The 20,867-nt window shown below is 39.8% G+C and overlaps 1 protein-coding gene across 3 annotated transcripts in view; it reads right to left on the bottom strand.

The window, feature by feature from the left end:
• Window positions 1-55: 55 nt before the first annotated feature.
• Window positions 56-20,867, bottom strand: part of mta1 (metastasis associated 1) — a 35,841-nt gene continuing 15,029 nt past the window's right edge. For 2 of the 3 annotated variants that reach the window (XM_036594196.1, XM_036594198.1), the window contains exons 4-18: window positions 18,068-18,194; window positions 15,227-15,290; window positions 14,767-14,884; window positions 12,816-12,918; window positions 12,406-12,505; window positions 10,177-10,365; window positions 9,143-9,217; window positions 8,981-9,039; window positions 8,721-8,848; window positions 7,476-7,627; window positions 6,334-6,523; window positions 6,046-6,135; window positions 5,335-5,487; window positions 2,688-2,845; window positions 56-916 (exon numbers count right to left, since the gene is read on the bottom strand). In XM_036594196.1, the coding sequence (XP_036450089.1) occupies window positions 2,733-2,845; window positions 5,335-5,487; window positions 6,046-6,135; window positions 6,334-6,523; window positions 7,476-7,627; window positions 8,721-8,848; window positions 8,981-9,039; window positions 9,143-9,217; window positions 10,177-10,365; window positions 12,406-12,505; window positions 12,816-12,918; window positions 14,767-14,884; window positions 15,227-15,290; window positions 18,068-18,194 (1,661 nt within the window). In that variant the 3' untranslated portion in view covers window positions 56-916; window positions 2,688-2,732. Of the gene's footprint in view, window positions 917-2,687; window positions 2,846-5,334; window positions 5,488-6,045; window positions 6,136-6,333; window positions 6,524-7,475; window positions 7,628-8,720; window positions 8,849-8,980; window positions 9,040-9,142; window positions 9,218-10,176; window positions 10,366-12,405; window positions 12,506-12,815; window positions 12,919-14,766; window positions 14,885-15,226; window positions 15,291-18,067; window positions 18,195-20,867 lie in introns of those variants that run through there. The other variant, XM_036594197.1, reaches the window with a different exon arrangement.

Here is a 20,867-nt window from a genome sequence, read left to right as displayed (position 1 = left end):
TTTCTTGGCAGGATGTGTGTAAGTGTGAAGAAATGTATATACACATATAATGGTATCATTCTTAAGCAGGTGCATTGTATTCACGGAGCAGTACCCTTTTAGAATTTCCATCATCTCTGAACAATTCTCCATTTATGCAAGAGTTTCCTTACAAAAAGAATATGCTGTACATGACAAATTCATTATAACAAGCATTGATAAACACTGGAGGCCCAAAATGCACCACTGTACAATAATGCCTCCGTAATGTTTTCATTTACATATTCACAAAAGAGAAACAACTTTTGTAATTACACCATAGAAGCATAGATGCAATACTGTGGAAAAAGGTAGAAAAAGAGCACATTCTGTCATTTTTATCAATAAGTTAAACGTCTGTGGCGTCAGGGCAGGACGGACTGAAGAAACCGAATAATACAAGCATCCAAACAATCAAAATGATAGTACGGAAAGAATTGTCCATCTCTTTTCTGAGCAGTTTTGACATGTTAGAAAATAATGCAAGAGGCCAATACAGCAGCTTGTCCATGTTTTCCCCTCCCTCAGGGTTTGTGAGCAAGCTGTTTCAAGAAACATTTTAGTTTCTCTGCTTTATCAACATTTAACTAAAAGTGATTACATTTGATTAAAAAAAAAGATAGCAACAAGACTTGTAATAATAATAATAATAATAATAATAATAATAAACAGAAGTAGCAATACATGGTAAATATTGAACACAGTCCTGTACAGACAGGTCAGTCCTATCATTGGCCAAAGCCCAAAGTTCAAGCCCAGAAACATTTTTTTTTGGGGGGATTTTTTTTTTTTTAAGTGTCTCCGAGTGACACAAGTTCTAATATTGCCCAGGCTGAGCACAGATCCTCTTCACAGGTCCTTCCATCGCTGAGAATTGGAAAAACACCTCCATCTTAATCTGCAGAATAACAACCAGGGAGATGCCATCAGTATTTTTAATCGATCATGCTTTGATGTCCTGAAGCTGACAGACAATACATAATAGGGATTGCTTAGACTAGGAGACTACTAATAAACCCACTAGTCATCACTTCGGGATACACTCGACTAGCTGAGCACAGTGCCTGAAATACAGAAATGGTTTAAATAAAAAAAAATATATATAAAAAAAAACCCTTCAGTGAACAGGCTGGAGGACAGAACAGAAATCAATTTTCTGCTAAAAACTCAAAGCCCTATGTACTTTATTAATGTGTAAATACTACACAAGATGAAAACAATTCCACTGCAAGCTGTGTAAAATTGCTCTGAAATTTGTGTTGTAAGCCAGAACGAGTAGGTTTTGAGAGCTGCCATCTCTGATAGGGAAAGGGCCATTTGACTGATGACCAGTCAGAGAAAGTCTAGCACAGAAAGTTTAGCATGACATACCCATAACAAAGCAAAACTGTTAGAGATGGACCAATCAGTGTTTCTGCAGCCGATACCTATTGCCAATCACCTTTCAACACTGTCGGCCAATAGCCGATACTGATCGAGGGTGGGGCTGGACTGATAAGGCCTATTCACACCAAGTATGATTTTTTTAAATTGCGATTTTAACGTAGTGGGACCTTCACGTCAAGTCTGAAGGGTTTTTCTGTCTAAACAATCTGAAAACTTTTTTCCTGTTAAGCATTGTAACATAGACTGGGTACATTCCATTCTACACAAAAAAATAAACATAAAAAAAAAAAAAAAGAAAAGAAAAATGGGGAGTCCTACCACCTCTTATAAGAGCTTTAGCTGCCTAACAAGCAATTCTGCAGGTATTTTATATAGGTTCACATTTTTTTAGTCAGCGTTTACTTGTTGTAAAAGCTTTTGCGCCCTGCTACAAGAGTTCTGCTGCCTTCCTGATGCACATTTGTTTGGGCTGCAACCATGACAACAGGGCCTGATTTTAACGCATTTTCCAATTAACAATGTATGCAGCGTCAACATTTGAACGAGGAACTACAGGATCCTGTGACCAAGGAGCCTTGCACAGGGCTGCAGCAATCCTGAAATAAGTTTTACATCACTGATCAGCTGTCAGGAACGGCTAAGTTAGAGAAATCTCGGCTGATTGCAGATACATAGCCGATCAATCGTTCCACCTATAAAAATGGCATTAGATAAAGTGGAGCAGCAGTCACCAAACTTAGCACCTACAGATTCAAACGAAAATGGCAATAGCATGAATCTCTTCTGGTTCAGCAACTAAGCCTATATCTCACTCTGAAAAGCTTGTCTATAGAGATGCAACTGTTTAGCCTGATAAACAACTGTCAAAAACAGTATCAGAACATTAAGCACGGATAGCCAGTTTAAAATCTCCAGGAGAGGATTATAAAAGCTGTGGTGATTTTAGCCTGAGGTTTACATCAGATAGTCAGTGTATTACTGTGAAGCAGAGTGCCTGAGGCTGAAACTTACAGAAATACAAAAAAAAAATAAAATTAAAAAAAAAAGAACCTCACACCTCAAACCACAGTATCTGCCGCTCCAGCCCCTATTAGCATGATACTAACAAATGACTATTCACAGACCCACAGAACACTGTGTGCATGGTAATGACGACTAGTCAACTAGTAAAAATGAATAGTCATGCAACCCAGAGAGTACATAGGTTTAAAATGCAATGCAAGCACACATCAAGACATGTTTATGTGCACATATAGAGTCCCACAACAGTAATACAAGTATACCTGTTTTCCGTGCTAAAGAACAGCAGGCAGAAGCCTCAGAAGGGGTCAGTCAAGCTCATGAACTTCGTTGTCCTGCATGGCAGAGGGGGGACGGCCCTGCTCGGATACACGCTTGGACATGATGTCCCACTGAGGGCCCAGTACTTTGGGTTTGGATCCTGAAGAAAATGGACACAGAGTGCAGGACAGAGCTTAAAGCGTGTGCACAAGAGTGCAGGACAGAACAAGCGTGTATACGATCCAAAATCCCCCATTGGATCTGGCACCTATTTTGGTGGATCCTGCACCTTGTGTGCATATGAAATTAAGGTATTGCAATGATCTGTAAACATTTCATGAAAAATAACAAAAAAAAAATCCATATATCAAGTGATGTATTCCTATAAAACTGCTAATTTGACTAGTTTAATAGTCTGTCTTATGAGTTTGAGAAATTCACATACACAAGAAGATTATTTCCTTAAGAACTTTGTTATTACACTTAATCCTAAAAATCAATGATTCCACGAAACCTAGCACTGAGCTGCATGTTTAATGCATCTTTTTAAATCTTTTAAAACGCACACCTCCTTCCCCCTTGCACACCAATCTGGCGCATACGTCCTTACTTAGTGTTCAGAACCTCAGAATTTACCTATTAAGCACTGATGCATGCACATCGATTCACCAAAACAAAACGTTATTGCACTTTCCAAAAAGAAGCCTTCATCTAAACATATTGGTCCAAGCTGAATTACACACTATTCTGCACCTTGTGGTCAACAGGGAGGAATCAGAATTTGAGAAAAGTCACGAAAGTTTAGATAACTTGTATAGTAAATTGGAAATTCTGATAAAATATTTAGCTTCTCATATGAAAAAACATGACATGTCTAAACTCCATACTCCATTGGAGGGCACTGTAGAGCCTGTCTTTTACATTTAGACCAAAGACTGGCTGTGTCCAATATAGCATACTCTGTATCTTATACTGCACCCATACTACTCTTCTACATTAGTATACAGTATAATCACACCCAACTCCTGTATGAAACATGAACGGGGTGTTGCTAGACTGCCAACATCAAAGACTGAGCGAATCAGGCCTATCTCAAGACCCCCCCCCTATTTTCCTTAGCAACCTTTACTGGCTGCTTTTTCAGCTCTTTAGCAGTGTATGTGGATATCTTTTGATTTGCCTGGATGACTCCTAAAAGACAAATACCACTGCAAAGTGGAGTGTGTATTCTATGGATCTCCAAAGCCACAAATACAGTTTAGAAATGTCAGCTTTGAGTTTGTCTGAGTGGTTAACCTGTGCGGTTACCAAAGACATCCATGTTTTACAGTGTTTGTTAAAAGTTGAGTGATTTCATTTTCATGACACTCATGGCTGCTGCTATGAGCTAGTCTGACTGAAAAATAAGCAGTGTGACTGAACATGACTGTGAAAAGCTGATGCTGTGGGAATTGTTTGGCTGAGACTAACTTTAGTGGACCATTCCACTGAATTAGTTCAAACAACAACAAAACACTTAAAAAAATTAAGTGTTCAGACCTTGGACATTTACAACAATTATTGTATATGCACCGTCTCCCCCTATTGGCTGTAAAAAATGCTGTTCACACTTCCGGTGTACTCGCTTATTTTTTCTAGGTGCTTTTCTCCCAAGCTGAAACACTAAGCCACCCATCTAAGGCCAGCTGTAAGTGAACTGCTCAGAGTGATCAATGTTCAAAAGGCAGCTGTACCAAGAATATCAGGTCCAAGGAAATCTGCTAAAGAGGAGACAGGGAAGAAAGAGAAGCAGCACTGCTCAGAACAGAATGGTGTCAAGCTCATCACAGAATTATATAACTGTAGAATGGTGGTTTCCAGACCCTTGAATAGAGTTTATAAGTTAACACAGCGTAACATGACAGAGCGTACACAAGGATTTCTGAAGCGAAACAAACCCAAGGCTATTTGCTACAAGCTTGTTGTCTACAGACTGTAGACAATAAATGTGTTTGCTGAGCTCTGACCAGAAACACTCATGTATGGCTGTGACAGTGTTCTTTTCGGGGTCTGATCCTGCAGGAGATCCATGTGAGTCATTGCTGATCTGTTACCATGACAACACTGACAGCCATTCAAAGATTAGAGATAAAGAGAGAGAGAGAGAGAGAGAGAGAGAGAGAGAGAGAGAGAGAGAGAGAGAGAGAGAGAGAGAGAGAGAGAGAGAGAGAGAGAGAGAGAGAGAGAGAGAGAGAGAGAGAGAGAGGGGGGGGGGAGAGAGAGAGAGAGAGAGAGAGAGAGAGAGAGAGAGATGGAGGGGGGGAGAGAGAGAGAGAGAGAGAGAGAGAGAGAGAGAGAGAGATGGAGGGGGGGGAGAGAGAGAGAGAGAGAGAGAGAGAGAGAGAGAGAGAGCGCGTGCGATGGAGAAAAAGATGGGGGAGTTGATGGGACACAGAATAGCAAGAAGAGAGAGTTGTGGGGGCAGGACAGAAGAAAGCAGGATAAAAACCCTAACAGACAGAAAGGGAAATGGATCAAATATCTTAAAAAAAAGCTTCTACACTGGCACATGAAGTGCACATAAAAAAAGAAAAACATATGAAAAAAGGAAAGGAGTTGATTATCACAAACAGAACCAGAGCTGACCGGTGACACTAAAGTCTCTCTCACCATCCAGGCCATTGTGCTGCTCATAGGTGCGCTTGCCCAGAATGGTGGGTGAGCCATTGTTGAGGATGGGGGAGGACTTGATGGGCGTCAGGCTGCCTGTGGAAATGGAGGCTCCTCGAGGGGGCTCTGGTTTAGGAGGGCATGGATGGGCCTCTAAAATTAACAAGCAGAGAAAAAGGGTCTCAATGCTAAAGGTGACATGACTATTCCCAGACCTGCACTATTTACTATTCAGTTAAAATCTGATTAAATTGGACCTGAAGCTCTGCATGTATGTTTTGTATACACTGACCACACTACAAATGCATTCCTTAATTATTCTGGGGCTCTTAAATGAAATTACAGAGCCTATGGGCTCTGTAATTTCATTTAATACGGATACATAAACGAGAATACCATACAGCTTCCTAGGCTACTTAATCCATTTCATCACATTAAGCCTTATTCTAAAGCACTGCTACAGCTTCTGACAGACACCACAATCAACAAATGCAAATTTTGGTTGTTTTGCCTGTGGCTGCTTCCTCTTCTCACCATGCTGAGCTCAACAGATCTAACCACTCTGGAACACTCCAGCCACCCCAGAATGAGTTCCAATTGCCAGGTATATTCTAAGACACTATGGCACCATGAAGAAAATATGCACCAAACATTTGAAATGAGAGAGGAAAAATGAACAAGGGAAAGAGTGCAGATGTCATTTCCACCCACCAAGATATCTAACCACAGACTCTAGAGGCTTCCGTACTGCCTGTTTCAAAGCTATGAGCTTTTTGGACATATCTGGCAACCGCACTGCGCCTATAAACACACAACAAACAGGCAGTGAAATTTCAGTGCATGTACGAAAACCCACAATATGTACAAATGGACTCAGTCAAAACAAGAGAATTGTAAATGAAGTGATTAAACTGTATCAATTACAAACTATATTTATATATATCTTAGAAGATGGTAGTGTACAGACTGTCAGTAGATCAGTAGTGACTGCCCACTCACACTCTGCTTTGATGGCTGCTGTGTTGACAGGTAGGTAGGGATGTCTGGCCAAGTAGCGGGACCTGAGCAGGTCCTGGCAGATTCGACGGGCTACTCTGGTCAGCTGAGTGGTCTGCAGGTAGAACGCCTGCCTGGTCTTCACTGCAAACTTTGGACTTCCACTGTGTCTCACCGGCAAGCCATGAGGACTCTACCAAGCAGACAGAGATTAGAGTAAGCATGACAGTCTTATAAACACACAGCGTAGCTGAAAAATTAATAAAGCAGTTATTCTGTTATGGCAAGGAATTCTAGTGTGAATGTAGCCTTATGACCTATTCGCATGGAATTAGTTTTACTTGGGGAAGTGGGGCAATGTAGATGTTTCTCAGTGATTTTAGTCCTGTCAGTCATTTTTACTTTCTGTGCACTTCCACATAAGTAAAGATTTCAGCATCTTTAACCTTCTGTAAAACAAGCAGTAAAAATAACCCTAGGGTATATTAATCCTGAGGGAATCAACATGTTGGTGGAAACGCTATGATATACATTACTGTTCTATCTCAAGTGTACAACTCAGAAAGTAAAAATTACAAAAAAAGTTTGATTTTAGGCAGCAAAGACTGTTTGCTGAGAATTCCCAAGCTAATGGTGATGATAATGGCTCAGTGCATTCACTTAAAACAAGACAAATGGTTAAGGTAATCAAAATAATGGCTAAACTATTGTTTTTTACTAGAGTGAATGCAGTGTGCAAATCGAGTAGCCACTCCCATCTCTGTCATTCATACAGAGACTTCTTATTCCATGCAAACTGGACATAAACATTATAGAAGTCCTGTGGTAAACTGCCATTGCCCCACCCCCTCGTAGAAAACTAATCCTGTCTGAATAGGGCTATAGAAGAAGTGCTTTTACCTTTCTTTGCCTTATTTATTATAACCCTATTTCTCTGTGTTTTTTGCTTTGCTTCTGAGACTTTGGGACTGTTCAGTGGCATTGAAGGTTGAAATGGTATACAGTTTTTTTGGCCAAATGGGACCCAGATCTGACACAGAGCTTATTCAGAGGTAATTTCAAGTCAGATTGTAACAACTTTCCTATGTGGTCTTAAACCTGATTTTTTTAAAAGCACATCACAGATATGTTGGAAATACACCCACCATGTTGTTGCGGTTGGGCCCAGGCCGCTCCCCATCCAACCTCGTGGGCATCTTTAGGCCCCCATACTTCTTCCAGTATGTCCAGCAGGAGGCGCACAGCCTGCACTGCATGTTGGATGGACCCCATGAGTACCACTGATACGAGCTGGTGGCTACACATGCACACAAACACAGAAACCTTTCAGTTCCTTCTCTCTTCTGCTCATCTTATCACTCAAACAAAAACAGCTTTCTAAAATTTATGCAAGCATTAGCTCTAGAGCTGTCCCCTAATCAGTGCTAGTGTTCTTGGCCGATTATCATTACCCAATTGCATTTATTTCTGTATTATTTAAATCTTATTTATATTTATTAGTGAATTATAGTAAAAACTGTAGTTATTTCTGCAAATGGAAGTGGACCATGTAGTTAAGGACCCTTATTATAAACTTAAGCATCGTTCAATTTTACTAAACATATTGTTCATGTGCATCTGTTACGCCATCCACTTAGTACTGTAGTGCGAGGCAGATGCGATACGTAAAAATCTTTCATGTGGGTACACTTCAAAATTTGCAAAGATAATTTAATTATTATACAGTCATATGCAAAAGTCTGCCCCAGTCAAATTACCGGGCAATGTTTTGTTGATTTTCTAAGTGAAAATAAGCTAACACATCCTCTACAGGGAATAAACGTAAAATATAGCAAATGTTGGTGCACAATTTATATTTATCTGCTGAGTTGCTTACTGCAAAAAAATAAAACATAAAAAATTTTCTTTTGCAGAGGCTGCATTTTTTCCACTAATATGTTAAATTTAAACAAACATGTTAAAATGTGCAGAAATTTGTTCTCTGGAGGATTTGGACTTATTTAACTTCAAAAAATAATAATAATATTAATTTGACCAGGGACACTGACATGATTATCTCTACACAGTCCTACTCTGAATATTATTTTAAACCTTGAAATAAGCTTATAAGGCATCGTCATGCTAAAATGTAACCATGCTCAAAAAGTGTAACAAAAACATTGTCAATACTGCAGCACAGCAAAATAAAAGCTTTTATCTAAGGTGTACAGCAGTGTTAAGGTCTAGAATCCAGTATTTTCTGATTGCATGTTATTTGTTTATTAGACTTTTTTCAGTGGGAAGAGTCCATAGTTTGGAACAGTCCTAATTAGTTTTTTTTCCACAGTCTTCCAATACTGAGTGAATGTTAGATGAAAGTGTATCACTGGTCTGAAGCTGGACAGACTCACTGTAGCAGCTTTCACAGGCCCGGCCCAGTCCGGCTGGCTGGCCCGTTGCCCCCGGCAACACACCGGCCCCGTTCACCAGCCCTGGCTTCACACTGTTCACGCTCAACTGGTTGGGGTTGGGCTTGTTACTGTTGGCAAAGAGCATGAGGGTCACAGAGGCCACAGGATTACACATGATCAAAGAGCAATTTACCCAAAGCTTATGATGAAATGGTTGCGAATCTAGAGGTACCCTCCAATCTGTACACAAAGACACTCACTAGTTAGGGATGTAAACCTGCTTCAGCTTGCTCTCCGCCTCTGCAGCTTTTAACCGCTTCTGTATGAGGCAGACAAGGCAGGAAATTAATTGGCAAATAATTTCTACTTTATTTTACCAGTTGTAAGCAGTTTCATAATGAACAGATTACTAAGAAACTTACCTGCTGAACATATCTGTCTGTAGTTTTCCACATGTAGTAATACTCAATTATGCTAGTCAGAGACTTCCAGGGAAGCTGAAAAAGACAGAGCGTTCAGTGTTACTTTCAACAGGAACACTTTCTTAAAGCGGAATTCTATCTATTTTTCTAAATTTCTGAATAGTTAAAATTAAGATGTAAACAAATTTAGAGTGGTTTGATGTAAAACGCTGATGTGTGCCACTCTAGTAAAACTTCGGGTTCAGCTCCAAGTCAGAATGGTTCACAGTGGTGGTGACAGGAATCAGATGTCAAAGTGTTTCATGTCTCTAAAAGCTCACTGGCTATGTTTGTAAAAGCTAAGTCTCTAAAACTTTACTGGAGGTTATTTTATTAAAATGGTCAAAAAATGCACTACTTGCTGCCCGAGACATTGCTTTGGGGATAAATTTTGGCCTAAAACATTTTTTGTACATTCATGGGGGTGTTCTAAAGCAAAATAGTACCCCAAAACATTTGTTTCTTTCCCCAAGCATTTTGGATAGTAAATAAAATGGATATATTTGCAATTTAGACATTGCCACCCCAGTTCCTATCGGCACCATTGTAAAGAATACCAGAGTTGTTTTAATGCACCACTTGGACTCTATCTGCTATCCTCTACAAGGACAAATGTTTTAAATTGAACCATGAGAAAATACACAAGCAAATTTGAAAAAACAAACAAACACTTTAGTCCTTCTTCGCCCTGGTTAAATAAGATGGCTTTACTTTTTCTGTAACAGTGTGTGTGGGTATGTTCCATGAGTGGCTCCTCCTTGTCTCTCTGGGCTGGGCTCTTTGGATTAGGTCCCTCACTATGACAATACATGTACACTAAATCACCAGCAGATGGCAGAGTTAAACATATCTAGACACACTTTACTGCAAAAGGCATTCTATTTATATTGGATTCTAATTATGATCTTTATTGCACAACTTTTAAAACTGTGTATTTTGTCTTAAGCGTTGTTTACTCGTTCTCTCTGGAGATGCTTTGCTTGTCTAAAACTCACAAAGTCTTGCTGGATGTCTGTAAAGTCTTTGCCGTATTTCTCAAGCGCTTCCTCGAACAGATTGGCCTCTGAGGCGCTCCACTCCTCCATTTCGTCTCTGCAGAGCACAGGACCACCTTGTGGCACCAGTGCTGCGATAGCCCGAGTCATGTCATAGCCATTCTTATGCAGCGTGTCCATAGCATGGAACTAGGGAGAGAGAAAAGTCCATTAAGTACACCACAGGGAATAGCAATCATCTTCATGACAGTCTCAGAGGTTCATCAAGAAAAAGCACTTTTTTTTGTTTAATCACAGTAGGTCTGAAAAATTACTTTCAGTGAAGCTGTGAGTGTATTACAATAGCACTTTCCAAGTATATTCAAAGCACAGACAGCCCTCGCTTGATAAAAATGTATATGAAGACTTGCGATTCGAACAATCAGAGCATACAACAGGAAGATCTGAACTTAGTCAGTGGAATTATAGCACAAGCAACCAGGAATGTTTGAGGGTTAAGGAAGCACAGTACTGCTCTGCAATTAACTAAATGTACAGACCAAAATCAAGATTCCAATTAAAATGCAATCAATTATGCAACATTTGCATCAAGCCAAAGGACATCACAAATGAAAGATCACACGGATCACCACTTATTCAATAATACTAAGACATAATAATTATACTTTTCCCCAAGACTTAAAAGAACTAAAAGAAGTCATGCATTTGTCAGGTGAGGCACTTCTGTGTCATACAATGAGGGCATCAGTGATCCTCTGGCAAAAGGGCCTTTCCCTCATTTATCAAACTACACCTTGTCTATTCAGCACAGAACTCAATTTATTTCCACAAAATTAATTATGTCCAAATAACAAGCCAACCAAAGTAGTAGTACAGTACTGCTCAAATTTTGTACATACAAAAATGCCATTTTGCATCAGCTACCCCTACATAGACAAAAGCAGTCTGTGTGTCTCAGTGGTTCAGAGTGTGTTTATGCATGTGTGCAGTGCCCTCTGGCTCTGGTGCTATATGTTTTATAAATGAGGGGCAGAGTCAAGCAGAAGGTGGTTGTGGTTGAACATCGTTCCTACTCTCTTCTATTCTGACTCCACTGTGGCCCAAAGGCAAAATGAGGCCTGTAACCTGCTTCTACTCAGCCCAAAACAAAATTTGATTCTAGCTTTCTATGAGACTTTGGCTGGTTAGACACAACTCCTGAAAGGCTTTTTTTATGAAGCAGGTGAACATAAGAGCCATATCAATGTAAAAATATATAGATCTTTGTCCAAATAGTGTAAGTCAGCACACAGAGCACACTATTTGGTGATATTAAATCAAAATTCGAATAAAATTTATATGGCAGCCAGCCCTTAAATTGTTAGATATGTTACATGAGCTGCAAATATAACTTGGGGTAAAAGACAAAAATGCTTTCTTGCCCCTTAATGCACAAGCACAAAATAACATGTTATCAATGCAATAAATCAATACAGATAACCTTATAAATGTCATAACTCCATGTGAACGTCAATATTGCACTAAACACAGCAGACACCTGTGTTCAATCCTCCTTTCCACATCAGACATCATTTAACCAGTCAATTCGGTTCATTTCCAATTTATTTGTATAGCACTTTTTACAACCAGCATTGTCACAAAGCAGCTTTATAGAAATGTGGGTCCAAGCTCGTAGACAAAAAGCTAAGTGCGACTGTGGCAAGGAAAAACTTCCTAAGAGCAAAAGTAAGAAACTTTGAGAGGAACCAGGACTTAAAATTGCAAAACAATGCCAAAAGAACTACCACACAAGTTAAGAGAATAACGAATAAGAAATGACTAAAGAATACACTATTGTGAATAAAGAATAATAAAGAAATTAAATCTACTCATTCAATAAACTGCTTAATTTGTACATGTTCTGTTGTTGAAAGATTTAAGATTAAGTTAATACGATATTTTGTATATTTTGCCAAAAGTAACTTAATTTAAAATGTCTCTGAATCTTAATCAGTGAGGGCAAAATTGCCCCTTAAAATATGTTTTCCTACCATGCCTTTTGTGAATAAAAATCATTAGAATGTAAATTCCTCTTAACACTCATACTGCTACACAGCATTATGACTAATTCTGCATGGTCAATCAGCAAAGCACAAGAGAATATTACAGCATATTTTTATGAGCCAGACCAAAGTGTGAAGTAGTTCTGAAGCAGGATGTAGTGTGTAGTGAATGTAGGTGGTGCCGTACCAGTGTGATGTCTCTGGAGGCTGCTGCAGCGCTCATGTGCAGACTGGGCTGCCGAACTGAACTACTGCAGTCCAGAGCCCGCGCAAATGTACCCACGGACCTGCGGGAGGAAGGAAAAAGAAAGAGATGAAAAAGAAAAATGAAAACAGAAAAAACAGACAGCAGGAAAGATAGAAAGAACGAAAGAAAGAAAGACCACAACAGACAGATCACATGAAAATAAATAAATAAATGAGTGGTGCAAGTCGCTTTGAGTTGTACAAGAAACAGCAGCTCACTGTTCACACATCAATAGCTCCACAGTCAACATACATGAGCCTTGAATACCCTTAACTGATTACTGAGTTGGTCCTCCTGCCTGAAGGCAAAAACATCAATGGAGCAAAACCCTTAGAACTTGCGGCGCTTACCGAGCAACTACGAGGAACTGGTCAATCTGTTTCTCTGTGACAGGACTACTGGGGTCCCACACTTTCTCCTCCAGTTTGGCCTGCTCCCTGCCATCATCCTCACCTGATTAACCAAGAGGCACAAACACAGCAGAGAGGTGAAGAACACAACTGGAGATCAAGATCACCTTCCCACACTGCTACTAAACCGAACTCTACATGGAGTCCAACCACTATAAGATGGAGTTCAAGCTGTTCATCTCCACCATATGAGATTCATCCATGTCTACCAAATGACTGCATAAACTAACCAACAGAAATTTCTGGGATTGAAAATAGCAGGGGTATGGCTGTATGCACCTTTCAGAAAGCGGATAATACCATGTTACAAGGGTACAGATTAGAGGTGGCACCAATCCAATACCCAGTATCAGAATTGGGCTGATACCAGCACAAAATATCACAGAATTACTTGTAGCGTAACTTAATGTAGGGCAAAGTACAGTAGGTTACATGATAACAGGGGTCACAAGTAGCCTAATGTAAACATTAGGGCATTAAATAGCTTGATAAGCATTATACTTGAGTATAGCAGTATAATACTGCACACATTAAAGAGTGAGAAATTGACTGAATTAAAATAAATGAATAAATATATACATAAATAAAAAAAAATCATGCCTTTAGCTATGTAATCGAACACTAGTGGTATCAGCTACTAAACATGGTTTTAGTATCCAAAAGAGTGACACACTGCCACATAGCGCAGAGAGAAAGGTCAGTGGTACAGTGGTACAGTGTAGGCCGACAACTATCAAGGATTTCCATAATCAATCAGTTCATTATGGCTTCAATTAATCGAGCGGCCAGTAGTCTGTCAATAACTAAACATTTCACATCATACACAACATTTCTTTTAACAAATTAAAACACAGATTATTCCTCTATTTGCAGAATGTTTTTTCAAAAATAAAACACCCACCCTATCTCCTAAATAAGACTTTTACCAAAATCAACAGCACCACAAAATGTCTGCTGCACAGCCCTTTTTTTTTTTACTGTGTGAAAGGTGCAGAACAAACCCATGAACAACTATTACATGGCTGTTGAAGTCTGATTGTACAACAACTTGCTATTTGAATTATTTCTACTCTAATGTTAAAGAAAAGATAAATTCATTAGTCTGTGCGCTCAGTAACATCACATAATCAAACCTGATATTGCCAAGCACACAGAAGCTGCCCGATTGTCAGTCATGGCGGTCATGCAGGGCCATACGGCATGTACATCATTTCTGGACAGCAAGAACTATGCACAAGATGTCAGCATTTTCTAAAACATCTGTCCACATGAAAACAGAGAAAACTGAGTTTTTAGAGAGAACAAACAGGTATGTGTGCATTAGCAAGCTAGCAACAAAGGAGCATAATTTAGCCATTCAGTTTAGACGGAAATGCAGCTCATACTTTGCTAAATCAAGGCAGAGCTAAAAGTAGACAATGCCACACTTTACTTTTGACTACAATTTTACTGTGGTTTACTCACTATGCTAAGCTTCTGTCAGTTCCCCCTGCAAATGAGTTTTCTAAAGATTGTCAGACGACAGTCATGCTACCATCAAAGGTAAGCTCAGATTTTCACATCTTACAGGACATAGTCCTTTTAGAAGATTTCAAACTGCAGTGTTCCCATATTTATGACATTTTTAGCCATGCCTAACTCTGTACTGTAATCTCCAACATCTGTCCAATCTCTCATTCAAGTGATGTAAATGGGGAGCACAAACAGTATCATGGCAATCAATTGATAAGTTTTGTTGCCAATGATTTTATCATCAATAATTTTGATTAGTAGCTGCCCTACTACAGTGGTGGTATGTTTTAAGTATGACCGATTTCGAACATGTAGCCGATGTGGAAGTCCATCAGTAATTTGCTGGGGCTGTACCGAGGCAGTTCAAAATCAGACCTACCCTCTTTGAGAAGGTCGGTAATTTCTGCCTGGTACTTAGTCCCCACTCTGATCTCCCCTTTATCAGCCAAGAGAGTCTTCTGCTGAGGGTCGTACACCAGTGAGTAGAAAAATGCATCCTGCAGGCAAAGAACAACATAAACAAAGAACAAGTCAGAGACACAGATGCAAACAAAAACACAGCCTCATATACTGAGAGAGGGCTGTGTGTGTGTGTTTGGCATGACATTGAGTGGAGTCTCCAGTCTCCTCATTACTAAATGCGAAGAGAACATTCTGGGTCAACACACTGAATTATTCATTCAGAATGGAGCTCAAAACTACACACGTCAGATAAACACATTCTTCATCTCTAGCTTGTATAGGCAAAATACACACTCATACAGAGCACTAGGACGAAAGAGCCTCCGGACTGTAGCAGCACTGTATTTCACACAATACACACACCACATCACACTCACCTCTCTGTCCAGGTAAGACTTGAGGGTTTCTGTCTCGTTGAGAAGTGTCACACAGCACTTTCCCCTGAAAACAGTCATACAACACACACATTAATTAACAATGACCATGTCGACATCCACAGCATCAAACCTTACTCACAGTTAAATGGCAATACACATTTGGCTTTGGTGGCTTGCAGCATTGCCAATTTTTGATAACCTGGGCAAGAGAGGTCTTTCACAATATCAAAGCTCATGAGGATACAACAGAAAGGTGTAATAGTAATGAACTCTGAGAGGCTTTAACACCAGAACACAATCATTTTTCTTAAAGCCGGAGAACTATATTTATTATAGATGCACCAATATAGAATTTCTGGGGTGATAATTACAGGTAACTGGTAAGACCTTATTGTGACCGATACAGATATCAATAACAATTTTTTTATGCAAGTTTACACTACAGCTTTCCACATAATTCAAACACTTGAGCATTATTTGTATTTGTTTATTTAGTATTCGGAAGCTTTGTCTTTTTTAAAGCAACAATTGTAGTCTAAAGTAAATCTCATCAGCAAAGGTCTTTACATAGAACAATGACTGATTTACATATATGGATAGTATATAAATACTGTAAATTACAGCTGGTTTAGCTTAGAATACAGTCTAAATTCTTGCCAGACATTGATGCCACCTCACCTCATAGCACAACAAGCTGCACCACTTTCCATGTGGCCACTGAAGCTAGGAGACTAAAAATGCCCAAGAAATCATGTCAGGGAGCACTTTAAGAGTTAGGTATACCATGGAGGTGCAATTTTGATGGATCATCTCAAGTAAGTAAGTACAGTGATCCTAATCCAAATACCATAGCCTCCATCACAGTAACCACTTACTAAATATTAACCAGTCTTTTTCATTTTAAATTTACCAGTTTTACAGCTGATTCAAAACTTCACAGCGTAAAATGCAAAGATAGGGTTTCCTTCCCTGTTCCCTGGAAATATACACCTGAACAATATATCAACATGTATGTAAATAAATAAATGAATGAATGAATGAATGAATGAATAGCCCACACTTAATAAAAATAGGCCTATCTCTGAGAATGCTCTTTTAGTTGTTTTCAACAACAATAACAGTCTGATTAAAATAGTGTACAAAACCAAGTGCTAGCCGTGCCCCTCCCAGGGGCAGGTATATGAGGAGGTATAATTTCGGCAGGTTACCGCATTACCAAAATTCTACTCCCCCCGATAAAATCCTCCCAGTTGAACTTAAGACAGTTATGCTTTACATGGTATAACCTACACACCAAGATAAGCCACCAGACTAAGTTTGATTTGAATCACACCTTGTACCCCAGAGATAAGGGGTAGTATGAATTCAGCAGGTGATTAAATACCCCCCTTACTATGTAAAATCTACAGACATTTCATCCTAAATGAATCTTAAAAATGACTGCCATTTTTAATCACAACACCAAACTTACTTACGCACTACAGTGTACGTGTGTTTATAACCCAGTTCATTAAGCACTCTAGATTTGAGCTAGATATCTTCGCTAATTAAAGATAAGAAAATTTGTTCAATATGGCATTTCCAAAATCTCATTAAAAGACAAATGAAAGTCACACTGCCCAATAATGAAGAGAAAAAAGTAATTCTGCAACATCATGTGGTCATATGTGAACTTTATATATACACGTTATAGTGTGTTACTCCATACTTGAGAATGAATATTGTTTAGTGTTCTCATAATACTTATTGCTATAACTGAAAAGCATTCGATTCACAGCTTTTAGTTAATTACATTAAAATACCACTGTGGTTCTGTTGTGCTGTTTGCTGTAAAGCAATATTAAAGACCATAATTTACACATGGAAGCAACCAAAATCGCTAGTGTAATCTGTAGCATCCATATGCCTGTGTGACGTGCACACACGTGAAGAGGTGTCGGATTCTGCCAGTTTGCACACAAAGGGAGCATCAGAGAGAAGAGATGCAAACACTGGCACGGCATTACAGAAGAAACTGATTATGTAGGCTATTATAATGCACCACCAAATTGTATTGATTCAAATGGTATTGTCTCATTCCGTATCTCATTTGAAAATATCTCAATATAGAGTAAAAAGTCAATACAACACCCAGCTCTAATTTAAAGCCTATAAAATGAAGAACTCTAAAAGTTTGCAGTCTTGCCTTCAGACTATTACTGACACAGCATTGGTATGCCTGCCTGGACAGGGACTTCCAGTCTTCCACGTGTGGGAGGGCTGTGGTGTTTTCCACTATGCTCTAAATCAGTGAGTCTGAGAAGAATGGAAGGACTGGCACCAAGTGATATGTGGTAATTACCAGGTGTAATTCCAAACTGGCTGGAAAATAACTACATTACAATATTTACATGTTCCTATTTATTAGTGAATAAGACATATTCCATGACTATCATGAACCATTCGTGTTTGTGATATGCTGAAAACAATCTGAAAATATCTCTGTGAAGTGTCTGAGTCAGCAAGGGCGGTCAAACTACACAGACTATAGAATCTAATTCCAGGATCATTCTTCAGCACGACAGTCTAAGATCTCACTAGAGATCTGACCCCATCATTGTCGGATATGTCATTTCACACCGCAACGCTGTTTACACTGGAGAATCCTGACAGCGACTTCTGACATGTTGGAAAATAATAATGTCTCAGACACATCAGCTGCTTGCAAAAGCCAACTGTGGAGTCTTTCACACACTTGCAGTGCAAAACCTCAGCTGTGACAGCAAATTTCACCACAATTATAAGAACTCATCCGAGATGGCACGGACACAGTGAGGTCGAAGTGTGTTTTAGTGTTTTTACCTGATATGTGTAGCAGGCAGAGACTCCAGCTGTCTGGACAGGAAGAGCTCTCTGTGTCTCAACTGATGTTTCTGTTTCTCCGGCAGGTCCGCCATCTCGGGGTTCTCCATCTCCTCCTCCAGCTCTCCTGAGGGTTAAAAGTCAAGTACAGCTTCTGTAAGCCACCAACAGATGCGTATTGATGGAAGACGTATGACCACAAGCTCTTCCACTCTATAACAGCAGCTGTAAGACAGCAGCAATTAGCCCTCAGAAGTGTACAATTATTTCATTTTGCTAAAGTATTGAATTGTAATTACTTAATTACAAAGTTACATATGTCCTCTTCTACTTACAACCCAAACATTACATATTATGCAGTATTAAACATTATATTATATAGTGGTGTTAAAAAAATATACATAAAAAAGGGAAAAAAATTAGACCATATAAACTTAAGTGCCACCCCCTCATTCAATTCACACATGAGTACTTCATCTCTGCTCTTCAGTATTCTCCTTTTTAGAGGCACAGAGAGAAAATATCACTCTTACTCAGTCCTACATGTATGTAGTGTATGGAGTGAGGGTGCTGAGTGGAGAATGATAAGTGGGAGAGAGATTGAGGAGCAGGAGGGAGAGCGGGGGAGAGGAAAAGAGAGACAGAGAGAAACGGGCAAGCGTGCTCCAATTCATTTGGAGTTTCATTAGAGGAGAGAGAAAGTGAGAGAGAGCAAGAGGAGGGAGAGAGAGCAAGAGAAGAGAAGAACAAAAGCAATCAAGGGATTTTCAGGGCGGGAAAAAAAAAGGTGTGCCTAAAATCAATACATACTCCCTCCTCTTCTTCACTCCAGCATTCTGAGCACACACTACACACTCTCTGTTTTTCTTATCTTCAATTTTATCTTCTTTTGCAAGAAACACACACATACACACCACTCCACACAGAAATATAACACAAAACTCATAACTCAGCAGCCACTCCATACAGTACATAAGTAACTGGTTTATTATAGCTCTATCTGAAGTATTGACATCCACTATACACGAGTATAAAGTGAGAAAGCAAGAGCATGAGAGGGAAAGACTGAATGGAGCAACACAGACAGTGGTGGGGCGAGAAGCAGACCCCTATGGCTATGAATGGCCCACTGCGTCCTTGAGAGAGCCAGCGAGATAAAGCAAAACTCGCTCACCTATAGCCTCAGTCCTGAGAGAAGGAGAGAGAGAGAGAGAGAGAGAGAGAAAAAGAGACAGACCGAGAGAGAGAGAGAGAGATAGAAAGACAGACAGACCGAGAGAGAGAGAGAGAGATATAGAAAGACAGACAGACCGAGAGGGGGAGAGAGAGAGAGAGAGAGAGACAGACCGAGAGAGAGATAGAAAGAGAGACATAGAAAGAGAGACAGACAGAGAGAGAGAGAGAGAGAGAGAGAGAGAGAGAGAGAGAGAGAGACAGACAGAGACAGAGAGATAGAAAGAGAGACAGACCGAGAGAGAGAGAGAGAGAGAGAGAGACAGAGAGATAGAAAGAGAGACAGACCAAGAGATAGAAAGAGAGACAGACCGAGAGAGAGAGAGAGAGAGACAGAGAGATAGAAAGAGAGACAGACCGAGAGAGAGAGAGAGAGAGTGACAGGGAGACAGGGGGAGAGAGAGAGAGAGAGAGAGAGAGAGAGAGAGAGAGAGACAGAGAGATAGAAAGAGAGACAGACCGAGAGAGAGAGAGAGAGAGAGAGACAGGGAGAGACAGGGGGAGAGAGAGAGAGAGAGAGAGAGAGAGAGAGAGAGAGAGAGAGAGAGAGAGAGACAGAGAGATAGAAAGAGAGACAGACCGAGAGAGAGAGAGAGAGAAAGAAAGAAAGAGAGAAAGAAAGAGAGACAGAGAGAAAGAAAGAGAGACAGACCGAGAGAGAGAGAGAGAGAGAGTGACAGGGAGACAGGGGGAGAGAGAGAGAGAGAGAGAGAGAGAGACAGAGAGACAGAGAGAGAGAGAGAGAGAGAGAGAGAGAGAGAGAGAGAGAGAGAGAGAGAGAGAGAGAGAGAGAGAGAGAGAGAGAGAAAGAAAGAAAGAAAGAAAGAAAGAAAGAAAGAAAGAGAGAGAGAATGAACAGAACACCGCAGCCAGTCTACTGGCACTGCACCCAGCCTATACTCTCCACAAATTGCCTCTCCATCTCACCTGTCCCAAGCAATTATCAATTATTGATGAATGAGTCGCCTTACCATGCAGAGAGCAGAGGAAGAAGAGAAGAGGAGAGGAACAGGGACCTGCCCCCTGACTCCAAAGGGAGGAGTGTAAACCCATGTGTAAAAAAGCACACTACGAAATTGGTCATTTATAGACGGTTTCCATCCTTGGGCCACTGCACTGAGCCCATACACATCCAACACACTAGCAACTTTATTTAGTTATTCAAACTGTTTAGGAGTGTCACACTCTGACCTTTAACATAGCACTAAGATGCATGTCAGTGTACTAGTAAACAACAATACTGATTGATATATAACTAGCATCATATTTACAATAACGATTAGTAACATTCCTGTTTCCATGGATCAATGTTTGTCATTTGCTGGTTGCTTCAGATTTTTTATTTATTTATTTTTTGAAAGAACGGTTTTAGACATAGGAAAAACGCGAAATATTTTTTTTCTGGAAATTTGTTTTCTATGTGGTTTACTTTACACAGTATTGTAAATGTTCCCTTTGGCATAACTTCAAAAGAAGAAAACAGAACAAAGCAGTCAAATCAAACAAGCCATGTCAGGCTTGTATTCTTTTAGCATAGAGTTGTGTAACTCCAGAAGCATGTCTTCAT

Source organism: Colossoma macropomum, unplaced genomic scaffold, assembly GCF_904425465.1.
Source record: "Colossoma macropomum unplaced genomic scaffold, Colossoma_macropomum, whole genome shotgun sequence".
NCBI lineage: Eukaryota > Metazoa > Chordata > Actinopteri > Characiformes > Serrasalmidae > Colossoma > Colossoma macropomum.
The sequence above is the reverse complement of the archived record's forward strand: the minus strand, read 5'-3'. Positions and strand labels throughout refer to the sequence as shown.